Here is a 17,764-nt window from a genome sequence, read left to right as displayed (position 1 = left end):
CCGATCATGGAGGGGCATATGGCGACGCTATGGAGTCGTGACGGAGATGGAGGGGCAGTGAGAAATAATCAGATCATCTGATAAGCAACAACCGGTATCGATAACGATGGGTCAACACCATTCTTCCAGGCCGGGGATCAACGAGCTCATCCAGCCGAGAGCCTTCTGCAATTGGATGCCACGTCCAAGCGACCTTGACGGGCGATAACGGACGATAACGGTCACGATAGTGGGGGATAAGCCCATAAATCCATTCGGCCTGTTTCGGTGGGGCTGGTTATTGCAACGTGATGATTTCCAGGGGACAACCTGGAGAGGCTGGAGGAGGCTGGAATTGAAACAAAGCTGCCCAGCTGGGAGGGAGTCTGGGAGATCATGTCGATTCGCCATGCCGCGGTTTTCGTCTTTCAACTTTGGTGCCCGTGATGACTGGCTCAGTTGGCGCTGCTCACGAGAAGAAAGAAAAGCCCTGGCGAACAACCAATGAATGTGTATCTCTGGAAGCCGGAAAGTGTTCGTTGGGGAAAAAAAAACAATAGGAAAAGGGGGAGGCGTACAATCATTACGTAGCCGTCAAAGTGAACGATCCAGTCGGCACGGCCTGTTCCCACTTGCACACTCTGTCTCAAGCCACTGCACATCGCATCGAGCATCGCATATAGCCGGCGCAAAGTGTTGAACACCGAGCTGATGACACTGGCATGTTCACATGGATGCCCGACTCAGTGAAATAATGATTCAACGGCGAGTATTTGTACGGTAGACATGCGCCGGATGGAGGGAAAACAAGATAAGAAGAAATGGTGGCATATCCAGAACGACACTAGCGATGTTACCTCTAATGGAACAATGCAGGTGAAGGCGGTGAGGCGACCTCTTCTACCCCAACATTCGGGCCCAAGGCCGCTGCTCAAGGACGGCGTGTTGAAATATCGTTGGTGGTTGAAGCAAAAGATATGGATCGGTGCACACAGCGTAGCCCAAATCGAGCATAGTAGAGTCTTTTTGTATGTGTTTTTGCGAACCCGTCCAAGTAGCAAAATGTTCCGTCATGAGAAAAAGGGGGTCGTCGTACAGCAGGAAAGGCCACGGGTTGGAGCGTCTTGGGGAGACACAAAAGCGGGTGTGGCCCGTGTTACTGGCTGGCATCGTCCAACCCAGAGGTTCCCTGGTCCTTCCCATTTTATTTTTTTTGGTTTTTATTTTCCATACCAAGAGGACAACACCCACTCCGCCTCCTCATCTCGTGGAGTCGAGCAAGCAACAATTGAAGTGACGGAGAAGTACCTCACTCACAGTTCCAGGATCTTGGACTTTTTGTTGCTCAATTCAACATTGTCTCACGATCCTTCTTCCCCCTCCCCTCCCTTTCCCCTCCACCAACAAAGGTACATCAACCGTACCTCGAGGTAGCAGCTTCATTGCAGCTGCCAACTGAACATCAGTTTGTTGCACCAACTTCCAGTTCCTTGGGACTGTGGCACTTCTGATTATTCTTTGCAATAATCGGACTTTCTGCAAGCAAAAGGCGGGAAGAGAGATACTCCAGCGGTTTCTCCAACTCCCCGTTCCTGTTGTACTTGGGGCCAGTGCGCACGACGCAAGGTTGCGCGTGACAGCTTTCCAAGCGCAGCACCGGTTCTGTCAAAGCAGTCTCTGTACCCGCGACAATTGATCGCAACCTCTGATGTAAGTTGGCCCTTTCGCGCTGTAATCCTCCTTCAGCAGTATCACCATAATTCTAGGCAGAAGAGTGTTGTTTCTCTCAATATTCGGCAGCCTGCGGATGGCGTAGTTCGCTCCTTGTGGCACGCGTTGCTGCTGACCGCCAACTCGGTCTTATTATAACCATCTGCGCCTCTTGCGCGTCGTCTTGTCTCGATGATGATTACTGACGCTTGCTTCGTCCTAGATTCCATATCTACTGCACTCTCGACCCTGCTCAATGTCTGTCGGATCTCGGTGATCAGTCCCAACCCCCCTAAACATCTGCCAACATGATCGCCTCGAGCCTTCTCCCCTCGCGCTTCCGAGGGGAGCAGCCGGCCACCCAGGCCGCCGCACCTTCGTGGATAAACAAGAAGGTCACCCCTCCGCTCCAAAAATTGTCCAAGATCACCTCGTCCAACCCAATTCACACCATTGTTCTCGTCGCTCTGCTCGCCAGCTCCTCCTATATCGGCCTCCTGCAGAACAGCCTCTTCGATGTCACCAGAAGCGTCAGAAAGGCCGACTGGGAGTCGCTCCAGGCGGGCAGTAGGATGCTTCGCGCCGGTGCCGATACAGAATGGAACTGGCAAAACCACGACGCCGAAGCTCCCATTCCTGCGAATGCCAACCACCTCGCTCTTCTCACCCTCGTCTTCCCCGATACCGCCGAGTCGGGCCCCGCTGTCGCGCAGATGAACGCCGTTCCCATCCCCAGCAACCTCTCGATCACGCCTCTGCCCTCGACCGCCATCTCGTTCACCTACTCCCAAGACAGCGCGCTCGCCTTCTCTCTCCCGTACAGCCAAGCTCCCGAGTTCTTGACAAACGCCCAGGAAATTCCGAATGCCGTCTCCTCGCAGGAGACCATCGAGACCGAGCGCGGCCACGAGAAGAAGATGTGGATCATGAAGGCTGCCCGTGTCCAGACTCGCAGCAGCATTGTGAAGTGGGTTCAGAACGCCTGGGTTGAATTCACCGATCTCCTCAGAAACGCCGAGACTCTTGATATCATCATCATGGCTCTGGGCTACATCTCGATGCACCTCACTTTCGTTTCGCTCTTCCTCTCGATGCGCCGCATGGGATCCAACTTCTGGCTTGCTACCAGCGTTATCTTCTCGTCCATCTTCGCGTTCCTCTTTGGTCTCCTTGTTACCACCAAGCTCGGGGTTCCCATTACCATGGTTTTGCTCTCGGAGGGTCTGCCCTTCTTGGTCGTTACCATTGGTTTTGAGAAGAACATTGTTCTGACCCGCGCCGTTTTGTCGCATGCCATTGACCACCGCCGCCCGACCGAGAAGTCTGGCAAGACCGCCAAGAAGGCTGATTCGGCCCACAACATCCAGTCCGCTATTCAGCTTGCGATCAAGGAGAAGGGCTTTGACATTGTCAAGGACTACGCCATTGAGGCCGGTATTCTTGTCTTGGGCGCTGCTTCTGGCGTCCAGGGCGGCCTGCAGCAGTTCTGCTTCCTTGCCGCGTGGATCCTCTTCTTCGACTGCATCCTGCTCTTCTCCTTCTACACTGCCATTCTCTGCATCAAGCTCGAGATCAACCGCATCAAGCGTCACGTTGAGATGCGCAAGGCTTTGGAGGAGGATGGCGTCAGCCGTCGCGTTGCTGAAAATGTTGCCCAGAGCAACGACTGGCCCCGCGCTGATGGCAAGGATCAGCCTGGAACCACCATCTTCGGTCGTCAGCTCAAGAGCACCCATATCCCCAAGTTCAAGGTCATGATGGTTACCGGCTTTGTTCTGATCAACGCCCTTAACCTCTGCGCCATTCCCTTCCGCAGCGCCAACTCCATCTCTAGCATCTCTTCGTGGGCTCGTGGTCTTGGCGGTGTCGTGACGCCTCCTCCGGTTGACCCTTTCAAGGTTGCGTCCAACGGTTTGGATATCATTCTCGAGGCCGCCCGCGCCGATGGCAGGGAAACTGTCGTGACCGTCCTTACTCCTATCCGCTACGAGCTTGAGTATCCTTCTATCCACTACAATCTCCCTCAGAAGTCGGCCGGTGTTGAGGATGGCGATTACGCCAACCTCGGTGGCTATGGTGGCCGCATGGTCGGCAGTATTCTCAAGAGCTTGGAGGACCCTATCCTGTCCAAGTGGATTGTGGTTGCCCTCGCTCTCAGTGTTGCGCTCAACGGCTATCTCTTCAACGCTGCCCGCTGGGGCATCAAGGACCCCAACGTTCCGGATCACCCCATCAACCCCAAGGAGCTGGATGAGGCACAGAAGTTTAACGATACCGCGTCTGCCACCCTTCCCCTGGGAGAGTACATGAAGCCCACCGCTCCCTCGAGCCCCGTTGCTCCTCTTACCCCGTCCAGCACTGATGACGAAAATGATGCTCAGGCCAAGGAGAACCGCGCTGTTACCCTTGCCGCCCAACGCGCTACTACTATCCGTTCTAAGGAGGAGCTCGATAAGATGCTCGCGGAGAAGCGTACTCACGAGCTCAATGATGAGGAAATCGTTCACCTCTCGCTCAAGGGCAAGATCCCCGGTTATGCTCTCGAGAAGACGCTCAAGGATTTCACTCGCGCTGTCAAGGTTCGCCGCACGATCATCTCTCGCACCAAGGCCACTACCGAGTTGACCAACGTCCTCGACCACTCTAAGCTTCCTTACCAGAAGTACAACTGGGCCCAGGTCCACGGTGCTTGCTGCGAGAACGTCATCGGCTATATGCCTCTCCCTGTTGGTGTTGCCGGTCCCCTTGTTATCGACGGACAGAGCTACTTCATCCCTATGGCTACCACTGAAGGTGTCTTGGTCGCTTCCACCAGCAGAGGTTGCAAGGCCATCAACTCTGGCGGTGGTGCTGTTACTGTTTTGACTGCTGATGGTATGACTCGCGGTCCTTGCGTTCAGTTCGAGACTCTTGAAAGAGCTGGTGCTGCCAAGCTTTGGCTCGATTCCGAGAAGGGACAGTCTATCATGAAGAAGGCTTTCAACTCGACGTCTCGCTTCGCTCGTCTGGAGACCATGAAGACTGCTATCGCCGGTACCAACCTTTACATCCGCTTCAAGACTACTACTGGTGATGCTATGGGTATGAACATGATTTCCAAGGGTGTCGAGCACGCCCTTAGCGTCATGTACAACGAGGGTTTCGAGGATATGAACATTGTCTCCGTCAGTGGCAACTACTGCACGGATAAGAAGCCTGCCGCTATCAACTGGATCGACGGACGCGGAAAGAGCGTTGTCGCTGAGGCCATCATTCCTGGTGACGTCGTCAAGAACGTGCTCAAGACTGACGTTGATACCCTTGTCGAGCTTAACGTCAACAAGAACTTGATCGGTTCCGCTATGGCTGGCTCCGTTGGTGGTTTCAATGCCCACGCGGCTAACATTGTCGCGGCTATCTTCCTTGCTACTGGCCAGGATCCCGCCCAGGTGGTTGAAAGTGCCAACTGCATCACCCTCATGAGGAAGTGAGTATCCATTTTCCCCTAGATAACGTAGAGATGCATGACTAACATATTTATAGCCTGCGCGGAAACCTCCAGATCTCCGTCTCGATGCCTTCCATTGAAGTCGGCACCCTTGGCGGTGGCACCATCCTCGAGCCCCAGTCGGCCATGCTCGACATGCTCGGTGTCCGCGGTCCTCATCCTACCAACCCTGGTGAGAACGCCAGGCGTCTGGCTCGCGTTGTCGCCGCTGCCGTCCTGGCCGGCGAGTTGTCTCTCTGCAGTGCTCTTGCCGCCGGCCACTTGGTTAGGGCGCACATGGCCCACAACCGTTCCGCCCCTTCCACCCGCACCAGCACACCGGCACCTGCTGCCGCTGCTGGTCTCACGATGACGAGCGCCAACCCCAGCGCTGCTGCGGTCGAGCGTTCGCGTCGCTGAGGAATGAATCGGTCACGACGAACATGGACCGAAACGATCTAACCTGGACATTTACGCCTGAATGTTCAAGGTAATTTTTATTGTACATACCCTATATACATATACTTATACCTATACACTACGTTAGATAGGGGATGGGGATTGAAAAGTTTATGTGCTGCCCACCGCATGCATGCATCAAAAGAAAGAAGCATAGGAGTCGTGGGCGTAGAGCGGGACTCTGTTTTCGTACTACATTTTTTTTTACTTGGGATGAATAAACTGCTGCTAGCAGTAACCGGTAATTAGTGCGAAGCTCATACAGAGACACGAGCCATGGATGGATGGATACTGAGTGGTCAGTGTGTCACTGGAAGGACTGTAACGTTTGAGTATATTAGTTTATACGTTTTCTTTCTCGAAAGGTGATTCTAATAGAAAGAACTAGATTCTTGTTCATTTCAGTGCGTGCACCTACCTTTGTTAGTTTGTATTTCCTCACGTGGTGGTGGTCGTGCTTTGTGTCAAGCTCGTCAAGGCAAAGTCGGACACCTGCAGACCGTTGTGACTTGTGTAACTGGAGAGGGGACTTTTTCCATTTCGCCTTGTACTCACTGAGGCTGCCGCGATAGAGAACCAATTGACCACAGCTCCGGCACCCCACTTCCCGAACTCCTCCCCTCCCGGCTTCGGCTCAAAACTCCCGAACCCGGCCCCACCACTCACAACCCGTGCCCCCGCTCGGGCAGCGCCCGGCACGTGGCGGGGAGGTGGGGCAATGGGCGTTGGAAGTGGAAGTCTTTGTTTGAGTTTCTGTTTCCCGTCGCGTGCCAGTGTCCGATTCCGCGTCAGCACGAGTACGCCCTACACTTTACAACGTCCTGTCAAAGAAATGATGCGATAGGTCCAATCAGTTTCAGTCTTCACTTCAACGTTGCGCTCGGAGCTCGGCTCGTACGTAATCGTTTAGTCTTTTCAACTTTCCCCCCATCAACTTTACCGAGTCTGGCCGCCTGGCGAGATCCAAAAAAGTGGGGGCGAGGCACGGGTACACAGCGAAAGGTCAAAGGGCGGTCCAGACTTCAAAGATCCCCAGATTCCCAACCTTCCCCAAAGATTCGCAAGGGTGGTCGTGAATGTCGGAATCGACCGAACCAACCAACCGTTTCCTCCGAGCCCTTCATGCTCTCTCTTCAGTCTCCCGGATATAAGGTTCCCTAATCTCCGCGCGAATCGGGGGAGTTTCGCTGTCTTTTGTTATGACAGTCGGTATGACTGATAACTCGCGGATTGTGAAGGCCCAAGAAACCTCAAGCCAGGTCAGGCTCTCGGTTCGGATCTAACTGTGAAGGCAGCCGCAAGGACACACTCTGACAAATACGGAAATACAGTTTCATCCATCAACCCGGTATGTACGTAGAAGTAGTGTAGGTTCTTAATCATCATCATTTCTTTGCTGTTATGACTGTTTTGTTCACTTGTTTGCTCATTTACAAGTACGTGTTACGTACCCGGCTTCGGTGCCGTCATGGATATATCTGGACCTGGAGTTAGGGATTTAGGATGGTGTAGAAAGTTTTTGTGGGGTTAGTCACTCTCATATAAGTCGGAGCTACCTAACGACCACACGCCAAACTCCGGGGAGTGGGGCTAGAAGCAAACGCGCACCTTCCCTAATTCAGATACTTTGCTTGCTTTGAAGTTTTTCTTCTTTTACTACAACTTCAAAGTCCAGAGGTTTTAAATTTCTCTTTCCTTCCAAGTTTGTTTTGTTCTTTCCTCTTGGACAAACATTTTGGGACTTTCAACTGTGTACGCGACACCGGCCACTGCAACACTTGGACCCGAGGTTTTGGTTTCATTCTTGGATGATATCATTTCTTCCTTAATCTGAGACCATTTTTTTTTTTTGCGACTCGTATCGCAAGAGACTTTGTTATTATTTTCAAACAATCCTCCGATATCTTATTATTATATTATCAAATAATCCTCCGATATCATCCCGGGGATCAAATACGATCATCGCAGTGAACGGCTGGACGCTTTCGCATACGATATCTCTCTTACCTACCTCTCCTCCGACTCTCGGCTTCCACCGAACGTTTGCGCCCGGTTTCCCACTCTTCCCTGATCGGTCGCACAAGGCATTCTTCACAACGGCGCAAACAACATTCCTGTGATAGTCAAGCGAGGGCGACTGAGACGACAAGTGTGAAAAGAAGCTTTCTTCTCACTTATCAACAGTTGGCAAGACGTCTACATCTCGAAGTACTTGTACGCTCAACACTTTTTAACCCGGTCTTACAAAAGAGAGAAAGCGTTGCGCCTGTCACAAAGTCACCATCCAGTGACAAACCAAAAGCGAGACATGGCGTCAGCGGCGCGTGGCAGTCGAGAGACACCGGCCGTCGACAGTGCCACACTCACACAAACCTCGGCAGCCGCCTCAGACAACGGCAGCAGTTCCGACAACACGGTACAAAACAACTTTAACAACTCACAAGCAAAGGAAGAGCAAGAGAAAGAGCAAGAACTCGAAAGAGCCAACGAAAATGCCGACCCAACCGCGCCGCCAACCGACCCACCAACGGCGGCCACCGGCCCCGGCACCGGCCCGTCAGCCGCTGCCCCCGAAGAAGGCCGCACCAACCTCGAAACAACAGCCATCATCCTCGCCCTAGCCAGCGCGCTCTTCCTGGCCGCTCTGGACGTGACCATCGTGACGGTTGCCATCCCGACAATCTCGGAGGAGTTCAACAGCACGACGGGCTACACGTGGATCGGGTCGGCGTACCTTTTGGCTAACGCGGCAACGGCGCCCATGTGGGGCAAGATCTCGGACATCTGGGGACGCAAGCCGATTTTGTTGATCACGGTGGCCGTGTTTTGGGTTGGCTCGCTGATTTGCGCGTTGAGCAAGAATATGGGCATGTTACTGGCTGCGAGGGCGATTCAGGGTGTGGGCGGTGGGGGGATCATCATTTTGGTGAATATTTGTATTAGTGATTTGTTTTCGATGCGGAAACGAGGTATGTTGCAACTTCTGGGGCACAACAAGTGTTTGGGGAAGTCAAAAAAAGCTGACAGGGTTTTGTTACAGGTATCTACTTTGGTGTCATGGGCATGGTCTGGGCACTGGCGAGCGCGATCGGACCCATTCTCGGAGGTACTTTCACGAGCAAGGTGACTTGGAGATGGTGTTTCTACATCAATCTGCCCATCTCGGGAGTGGGCATGGCCATTTTGGCGTTTGTCCTCAAGCTGCACAACCCGCGGACACCGATTCGCCAGGGACTGATGGCGGTTGACTGGCTCGGCTCCTTGACGATTGTCGGAGGCACGCTCATGGTCCTGCTCGGCTTGGAGTTCGGCGGCGTATCGTACCCCTGGAAGTCCGCCACCGTCATCTGCCTTATTGTCTTCGGCGTCCTGATGATCGGCATCTTTGGTCTGATCGAGTGGAAGGTCGCCGAGTACCCCGTCATCCCGATGCGGCTGTTCAAGCGCCGGGCGAGCGTGGCTTCGTTGTTGGTGTGTGCTTGCCAGGGATTTGTCTTCATCTCTGGTAGTTACTACCTCCCGCTCTACTTCCAGGCTGTGCTGGGCGCCACGCCGTTGTTGTCGGGAGTCTATGTGTTGGCGTTTGCCATGTCGCTGTCCATCGTGTCGGCTGCTACCGGTGTCTATATCAAGAAGACGGGCAAGTACTTGCCTCCGATTATCTTTGGCATGACTGTCATGACGTTGGGCTTTGGTCTTTTCATCGACTTGGAGCCGAGGCCCAACTGGGCCAAGATTATCATATTCCAGTAAGTTATTCCTTTGATCTCTCTTTACCTTGATCGCAATAACTGACAGTCAAAACAGGATCGTTGCCGGCATCGGAGTTGGTCCCAACTTCCAAGCACCACTCATCGCTCTTCAGACCACCGTCCCAGGCCGCGACGTCGCCGCAGCAACAGGCACATTCGGCTTCATCCGGCAGCTCTCGACGTCCATCTCCGTCGTCGTCGGCGGCGTCGTCTTCCAAAACCGCATGGAGAAGCAGCACGAGCGGCTCGTCCAACAGCTGGGCCCCGAAAATGCCAGCCTCCTGACGGGAGGAAGCGCCGCGTCGAACGTGGGCCGACTCGCCTCCTTGCCTCCCGACCAGCGCCAAATCGCCCGCGATGCCTACTTCAACGCCCTGCGCACCATGTACATCGTGTACGTGGCCTTTTCGGGGCTGGGCCTGTTCATCTCGCTGTTTGTCGGCTCGAGGACGTTGAGTAAGGAGCATGAGGAGCACAAGACGGGTTTGGATAATATGAAGAAGGCGAAGGAGGATGCGGCGGTTGAGGGGAGGAGACAGACTCCTGAGGATGAGGAGAAGGGTTCTAGTGGGTAATTTTTTGGGAGGAGAGAGGGGGTTGGAGTTGGGATGGGTTTTGGAAAAGATGGCGGCGTTGGGCGTGAGAGGGGGGAAAAGAGGGAGTAATACGGACTGGACTACATGATCAAACCAGTATATCCTTAATTCAACATGAGAATGCCGTCCTGGATTCTAGTTGTATAATTCGGCTTTCAGGACATGAACGATAAACGAACAAAAGATAAGATACCCCTCTCTCCTAACAATACAAAATACAAAGTCGTACATAAAACATAACTACATCCTCCCATCAACGGCACTTTTGAAAGACCACACACATACACATATACGAACATAGAAGAAAGTCTTTCGTGAAAGTATCCATGATTGAAGTCGTACAGAAGAAGGACTGCTTCCCCATGCCGGCGATGCAATTGCACCGAGTGTGTGTTCGGACTATTTTTCGCACCACTCGGCAAAATAACAAGCGAAGCCCGCGAAGGATGCGGAGAAGAAGGTTCCATTACCGCGCGCTAGAAGCATTCCCGCTTTTTGATGGAAGGATACCGTCCGCCAAAACCAGGATTTTGTTCGCGAAGCCCTGGTGTTTCTCGAGGTGAAATGTCTGTGCCCTCGTAACGGGTGGGTTGAGGCTCGCCGGGCGAAAAACACTTTCCTAGAAGAGTAATATCTTGGCTTGGGGAAGGGAGGGGATTGGAGCGGTACAGAAGCGGTAACCGGGTACGTGGTAGTGGTGCGCTTACAGCGAGGTGCAACCATTCCCAAGCTCAAACGCCTTGTCGTTTTCTTGGCACAGGGGTTACCTTCGAAACGAAACGAACAAGACGTCATTCGCTTTGCATCTCCACCAAATAGGGAGATACAAGAAAAATGATTGTGCATTCGAAGTCAGTGTACTTTAGACTATCAGCAGAGTAATTCTTTTGATAATCGACCTGAGTTGGTTGATTTGCTTCCTTCGTTTCGAAGGTCCAAATGCCAAAAAGTTGTTGCAAGTTGTTGTGTGCACAATCCCCCCCGTGCCAAGAAAACGACAAGGCGTTTGAGCTTCCGTTGGGAACAGTGCATCGTTACTTCTGTTGTCTGTTATGGTTCCCTTGGTGCTATGCTAGGCTTGCCTCGCACACTCTCCTCTTTCGCCATGATTCATTAAGAAGTGAAAATCTATTTTGGTCAAACCACTTTAAATAAAGAGCTTACTTCCTTCCAAGTAGCAGAAATCAAAATTCTGTTTGAGGCTCGTGAGGCGTCTTGATATAACGAAGGGAGGGTTGCGTCCAAGTTCATACTCACTAACAAAAGTGGGTCTTTGTGCATGTTAGAAATAACCTACCTTCCCCAAATCATCACCAGACACAAGGTCCCCGAGCAACAACACATGAACCTGATATCGTCTGGGTCAGCGGCACTGGGCTCACACCGCGAACATGGCCTCGCAATATTCGAAGGAGAGACAGGATGGTAGCTGTGACAACCGCGGATCAGGATGAGCCAATACGGGCTGTTTCAAAACCCCGGCTCATGCAACTCACCCACCGTGTTTCATCCGGAACTTGACCGTCCGCAATCGAGTCCGCACCGGCCATGCCGACCATGACGGTGGTGTTTATGGTAACATCCATCATGCACCCCATGGTCCTTCTATTCCAAGCTGGCCAAGGTTGGTGCCATGGTGCTTGCGAATAAACGTATAAAGGGGGAGGGCACGCAATGTCATGGCCGTCCAAGTTTATGAGGTTCTCGACAAGAGGAAGACACCCGTTTCCTCCAGCCGTATCATCCATCGACAAGTTCGCTGTTCGAAAGAAAGGCCAATCCATCTTCGACGACAATGAAGTTCTCGTCCTTCGCCTCCGGCCTTTTGGCCCTCGGCGCCTCCTTCGCGAGCGCCGCCGAGATGGTCAAGCGCGCTTCGCTCCAGCAGGTCACCAACTTCGGCTCCAACCCCTCGGGCGTCAAGATGTACATCTATGTCCCCAACAAGCTCGCTACCAAGCCCGCCATCATCGTCGCCATCCACTACTGCAGCGGCACTGCTTCGGCCTTCTACCAGGGCACTCAGTTTGCCCAGTTGGCTGACACACATGGCTACATTGTGAGTGCTGGCGTTCTTGGCTTTGGCCTTCTTTCTCCTCGAGGACACCACTAACAGAGGCTGCTTGCTGATAGGTTATCTACCCCGAGTCTCCCTACAGTGGCACTTGCTGGGATGTCTCGTCGCCGGCCTCTCTCACCCACAACGGTGGAGGCAACAGCAACTCCATTGCCAACGCAAGTCTTCCTTCAGACAGCATCTAGATGATTATGTTAAGGTTGATGATGCTAACACATCGTATGTAGATGGTTACTTACACCATCAAGCAGTACGGTGCCGACGCCAGCAAGGTCTTCGTCACCGGTACCAGCTCCGGCGCCATGATGACCAACGTCATGGCCGCCACCTACCCGGAGATGTTCGCCGCCGCCTCCGTCTACGCCGGCGTTCCTGCCGGGTGTTTTTACACGGGCACCGTCAACGGCTGGAACTCGACCTGCTCGGGGGGCAAGTCCATCCATACCCAGCAGGAGTGGGCCAACACCGTCTTCAACATGTACCCGGGCTACGCCGGCAAGCGCCCCAGGATCCTCATTCATCACGGCTCCGCCGACACCACCCTCTACCCGCAGAACTTCAACGAGACGCTCAAGCAGTGGGCCGGCGTCTTCGGCTACACGTACGGCCAGCCCCGGCAGACTATCTCCAACCAGCCTGCTTCGGGCTGGACCAAGTACGTCTACGGCCCTAACCTCGTTGGTGATTACGGCGCCGGAATCACACATAACATCCCCGTCTTTGCTCAAGATGATCTTGAGTGGTTTGGTATTACTGGCAACAACGCCTCGCCTAGCACCGCTGCTCCTACCACTACTCTGGCTACCTCTACCAAGAAGACTTCGACTGCTCCGGCGACCACCAGCTCTGCTAGCAATGGTGAATGCACCAGCCAGCACTGGGGCCAGTGCGGAGGCAATGGCTGGACTGGATGCACTGTTTGCGCTAGCCCTTACACTTGCCAGAAGAGTAACGATTGGTACTCTCAGTGCTTGTAAAGGGGTGTGGTAGGACGTGTGTTGTGAGGGAGGAGTTGGGGGAAGATTCCTTACAAAGATGATGACTTCGATGTACATACTTGAACCATAAACATCGTATATACAAACCCATATCCTAGCTGGTCTTCCAGCCTTTCTGTGTGACCTATCCAGACACTCTCTCCCCTCCTTCCCCTCTCTTCTTCTCCCTTCCCCTACTCTACTCCTTCGGTTGCGGAAACTCGTCCAGCACCGCCGCCTCACCCGTCAATCCAACTACCACCTCTCTTTCCTCATCCAGTAACCCATCCACATCAACACCAAACCGATAGGTCCCCGGATACAAAACCGTGTTCCCATTCCCATCAACCCTACTAATCGCCCCCAAGCTCACCGGTATCTCCTCGCCACTGACCGTAACCGTCTCCCCCGGCTTGATGTCCTTCACCCGCTTGTAGCTCACCAGCGTCTTGAGCGGGTACGGCTTAGGTCCGAATTCCCCAGACAAAAAGAGGAGGGCGACGTAGTCGGAGGTGCGGAGGCCTGTGTTGGTTATCGAGAGGAAGAGAGTGAAGTTGGCAGAAGGGGAGAAGGGGCAGAGGTCGAGGTGGGCGGCGGTGCAGGGGGTGAGGAGGGAGGGGATGGAGAGGGAGTTGGAGGCAGGAAGGGAGAGGGAGAGGGAGACATTGAAAGTGGTGTAATGAAGCCCGTAACCAAAGGGGAGGACGGGGCGGGAGTACCATTTGTAGGTGCGGCCGGGGGAGGAGAGGGTTTTGTTACCGGGTGTTGAGCGGCGTTCAAGTTGGATTGTCAAGTCGCCTTCAATATCGGCTTGGTCGTCCTCAGAAGAGGCAGCAGACGAAGAATGGTTAAAGGGCCTCAACTCCATCTCGGTCAACGGCACCTCCTCCACGTAGCCTGCCGGATATTGCGTCACAGGCAATCGTCCCGCCGGCGCTTTTTTGCCTGTCAAAACATCAAACACGGCCGTCCCGCCCGACTGGCCTGGGTAACCCACCCACAAAATCGAGGACACGTTCCCGTTGCTTAAGAGAGAAGAATCATCCACTTGGTCGCCTAACTGGATCACCACCATCGGTTTCCCCAGCCCCGCCAGCTTCGCCATCAGTGCCACTTGCGTCTCAGGCCACGCGATAGACTCTCGGTCGAGATCCTCCGCAGCAACGGTCGTGTCCGTCCCGCCGAAATATAAAACCAAATCAGCTTTGTCCGCAGCCGCCAGCGCGGTAGCGGTCCAAGTATCGGGGTCACTTCCGTTCATCACAGGTCCATTGGCGTAGGAAAGGCTGAGGTTCAGCTGCTGCGCGGCGTACAGAGGGTTATGGTAAAAGGGAGGTATACCAGAGTACGGACCGCGCATGGTGCCGGTGGCGTTGGCCCAGTGGCCTATTAACGCTACTTTCTTTCCGGTAAAACTCAAAGGGAGGAGGTTGTTGGAGTTTTTAAGCAGGACGATACCCTCTGTGGCAGAACGGAGGGCTAGTTCTTGGGACAAAGGGGTGTTGACGTCCTTCCAACCCAAAGCGTCGTAAGCTGGCGAGGAGAAGGGGCCATTTGAGGATGAGCCGTGGTCGAGATAGCCAACGCGGACAAGGCCTTCGTAAAGACGGCGGAGGGCGGTGTCGATTACGGATTCGGGCAGTAAGGACTGGTTGTAGGCGCCCACAACGTCCGTGTAGGGCGGCCAGCCGGAGACTTCGCAGACGGTGTCGGTGCCGGCTATGTAAGCGGCGGCGGCGGCTTCGGCGGGCGTTTGCGAGAAGTTGTGGTTATCGGGCAAAAAGTCCTGGATGGCGTTACAGTCGGATGTAATGTAGTTATTATGGTCGGTCCAATTCCAGTGGTCGCGCAGGATATCAGTCATAAGGTAAGTGTTGGCACAGGCGGGCGTTCCGTTGAGGGCATTGTAACTGGTATTGGGACCGACGGGTGAGCATATGTACAACTCCCACTTCGAGATCCGGTTGGCGACGAGATGCTTCTAGGACTGACGGAAAGAACATACCTGCACATGATACTCCCCACCCTCGAATCCCTCGCACACTGCTGAAACGGCGGCAAATAATACTCACTTAGATCCTGCAGACTCACAATCGCATCAAACTCATACCTCGTCAGACCCCTCCACCTCTCCAGATCATACGCAGCATAATGCTTGCAAGTAGCAATCACCTTCCTCACCGTCCCATTCCCCTCCAAGCCCGCAACCAGCGCCTTCACATACCCTTTAATCCTGAGGGGATCTTCCCCGGGCGTCTCGGCCCCCCTCCCCCATCTCGGATCTTTGTAGGGGTTGATATTCGGTGTCCAGTAATCCAGCCCGCCAAACCCGAAGTTGGCAAATGCCCTGGCTTCGGTGCTGATGGCTGTGCCGACTTCGTACACAAGCTCGTCGTCAAAGGTGGCGCCCAGGTTGATGGCGTTGGCGAAGGAGGTGGCGTAGGAGAAGGGGTAGCCGGTGGTGTTGAAGTGGACGCCTGGGGAGCCGGCGACGCCGTGGAGGCCTTCGGACCACCAATAATAGGGTGGGAGGCCGAGGCGAGGAGCGCCTTTGCTTCGGCTGTTTGGGTGAAAGTTAGTTTCAGTGTTAAGATGTGAAGATGAGGATTGGGGTATCTTACTCGACGAGGTTGACGAGCTTCTCGTCGATGGTTAACTGGTCAACCAACGATGCTGCGCGGTCGGGGGCTGAGGCGGTTGGATCGCATGCTATGGAGTTGGATAGAGGGCCGCTGCTGCAGTCGGGGAACTGGAAGGCATGGGCCGTAAGGATACAGGCAAACAAGGGGATGGAGGAACAAGTGAGTGGCTTCATGATTCATGGGAGACAAGCTGTAGTTGACAGGCTTGGTTGTATGAATGAGTGAGGATATCTAGAGATGGCTAGGTATGGTGCGCCTTGACGGCTCTTCATATGCCCATCTGCCGTCTTGAGATCTGAAAAAGACTTCAGTTTTGTTCCCATGCTTCCCAATATCGGCATCGTCGACGGCATCTTCATCCGTTGAAGCCCGCAGTATATGACGACATGATAATGAGATATTCCTTCACTTGCCTTGTTTCCCTTGTCATTTGTCACTACGTCGTCCCTACCCCAAGATTTTGTAATTAAGCGGCTGAAACCCTATTGGGGCGGCTGCCACCCCATCTCCTCATTTCCTCTTCTCCTCAGAAGCACACTCCGGATAATTGCAACTGCGGAGAAGCTCATGCACGATTTGACGATCCCGGCCGCAGAGATCGGGACGGCACGCGCGCGCGCGGAGATGTAGTGTAGATGCGGCCCAATGACGCTGCGACTTCACCTTTGACAGGCCGGGGCCGTGCAATATCCGGTAGGGCCGGTCTACCGGTGGTCTACCGGTGAACGCTTGCATGCATGCGGCACCTAGACCGTGATAGTTCGTTTTGACATCAAGATCTTGCTTGACATATCTCGGCAACCTAGTTGTAACGAATGGTCGCTGCTGGGAGTCCTGAGTGCCGGATAATTTGCAGTTGAGGAACTTCAGTTTTTCCGGCATCGTTTGCCCTGACTTCCCTGGCATCTTTACGTCTGGAAAGAGATACACGAGCCTTGACCTTGAGACGCCATGTAATGACAGCAGATGCAACCAGTGCCAAGGCAACGACGGTAGAACCGACTGCTATCCCGACTTTCGCACCGGTGGATAAGCCTGGTAATGTAGTAGTAAATCGGCCATGAAAGAGTAGGCAGAAATGTGCAAAGGCTCAAGGAGAAAGCAAGATGGTGAAACTCACCTGAACCCGTACCCAACGACCCAGTCCCATCCTCAAACCCCGCCGTCGGCTCCCCCCTTCCCACAGACTCAGTCACCACACCCGTCACCTCACCAGACCCCGTGGTACTAGCCACCACCAAAGGAATAGCCATCCCCGCCTCCGCGCAGTACTCGTTATAAACCCCAAAAGCGCTCGTAACCAGCATGTCCGTCGACGGAGTCCGACAACTATCGGCGACGCAGCTCTGGAGAAAGGAGCTGGCCGTACTGGCGTGTTCGTAATTGTCGTTGCCGCTGCAATAGCATTCGTTAACCCATGGCCCGCTGCATCCAAGGGCGACAATAAGGTCTTTTGCTGTAAAGCCCGAGTGCCAGATGCAATCCTTGACGCATTCTCGCTGTTGAAGGTAAGGCGTGTAAGAGAAGATGGAGACGGGGACATCGGCGTTGGTGAGGGTTGTGAGGCTTAGGGTGGTGAGTAAGGCGAGGCTGGAATTGGAGTTGAAAGCCATGCTTAGGAGGGTTGAGTTAGATCCGGACAGATGGAAGCCGTATATGGAAGCCGTATGTAGGTGTCTTTCTAGGGCTAGCAAGAAGGCGAGATAATCGAGCTTCTAGGCCTAGATGGTCAGCGGTATGGAAGTCGAACCTGCTGTGTGTAAGAATCTTGAACTTGAACGTAAGTTTTAAAAAAGCAGGGGCTTGAGAGTGTCGTCAAATGAGGAGGCCATTGGGGCATCTCCGCGTCACGGAGAGGACAAAGAAGGCACATTGAAGACCAGATGTGGTTGTACAACCCGAAGGCAATTTTTGAATGATTCATACCCTGCTCCCGCTGGGTGTTTTTGCTCCCCCCTTGTTATCATGAGACCCCCTTTTTGTAGCTTCATCCATCCATTCCCTCTCTAGTGCCTTCCCCCTTCGCTTGTCATCGGCCCTGATTGAGCTCGCTCAACCAAAACAAATGACTTGCAGCACTGGCTGCTCGGCCTTTTGCATGGGGCC

At 53.8% G+C, this 17,764-nt stretch overlaps 5 protein-coding genes across 5 annotated transcripts; 3 read left to right on the top strand and 2 right to left on the bottom strand.

The window, feature by feature from the left end:
- Positions 1-1,997: 1,997 nt before the first annotated feature.
- Positions 1,998-5,575, top strand: B0H65DRAFT_416157 (3-hydroxy-3-methylglutaryl-coenzyme A reductase; the record flags this gene model as incomplete). The annotated part of the gene is made up of 2 exons (XM_062824030.1): positions 1,998-5,155; positions 5,212-5,575. The coding sequence occupies 2 exons, from the start codon at positions 1,998-2,000 to the stop codon at positions 5,573-5,575; spliced, it is 3,522 nt and encodes a 1,173-aa protein (XP_062686790.1).
- Positions 5,576-7,922: 2,347 nt separating this feature from the next.
- On the top strand, positions 7,923-9,941 carry B0H65DRAFT_418072 (major facilitator superfamily-domain-containing protein; the record flags this gene model as incomplete). Its single annotated transcript, XM_062824122.1, has 3 exons — positions 7,923-8,583; positions 8,655-9,363; positions 9,422-9,941. 3 exons carry the CDS (start codon positions 7,923-7,925, stop codon positions 9,939-9,941), a joined length of 1,890 nt encoding a protein of 629 aa, XP_062686789.1.
- A 1,816-nt stretch (positions 9,942-11,757) lies between these two features.
- On the top strand, positions 11,758-13,016 carry B0H65DRAFT_505326 (Alpha/Beta hydrolase protein; the record flags this gene model as incomplete). The annotated part of the gene is made up of 3 exons (XM_062827983.1): positions 11,758-12,021; positions 12,096-12,197; positions 12,267-13,016. The coding sequence occupies 3 exons, from the start codon at positions 11,758-11,760 to the stop codon at positions 13,014-13,016; spliced, it is 1,116 nt and encodes a 371-aa protein (XP_062686788.1).
- Positions 13,017-13,134: 118 nt separating this feature from the next.
- On the bottom strand, positions 13,135-16,198 carry B0H65DRAFT_46869 (glycoside hydrolase). The gene is made up of 3 exons (XM_062826973.1): positions 15,638-16,198; positions 15,022-15,576; positions 13,135-14,926 (listed from the first exon to the last, which is right to left on the bottom strand). The coding sequence occupies exons 1-3, from the start codon at positions 15,829-15,831 to the stop codon at positions 13,216-13,218; spliced, it is 2,460 nt and encodes an 819-aa protein (XP_062686787.1). The 5' UTR covers positions 15,832-16,198; the 3' UTR covers positions 13,135-13,215.
- B0H65DRAFT_451904 (uncharacterized protein) lies at positions 16,184-17,544 on the bottom strand. The gene has a single exon (XM_062826080.1). The coding sequence runs from the start codon at positions 17,269-17,271 to the stop codon at positions 16,567-16,569; it is 705 nt and encodes a 234-aa protein (XP_062686786.1). The 5' UTR covers positions 17,272-17,544; the 3' UTR covers positions 16,184-16,566.
- Positions 17,545-17,764: the final 220 nt, after the last annotated feature.

The sequence above is a fragment of the Neurospora tetraspora genome, assembly GCF_033439725.1.
Source record: "Neurospora tetraspora strain CBS 560.94 chromosome Unknown B0H65scaffold_1, whole genome shotgun sequence".
Lineage (NCBI taxonomy): Eukaryota > Fungi > Ascomycota > Sordariomycetes > Sordariales > Sordariaceae > Neurospora > Neurospora tetraspora.
The sequence above is the reverse complement of the archived record's forward strand: the minus strand, read 5'-3'. Positions and strand labels throughout refer to the sequence as shown.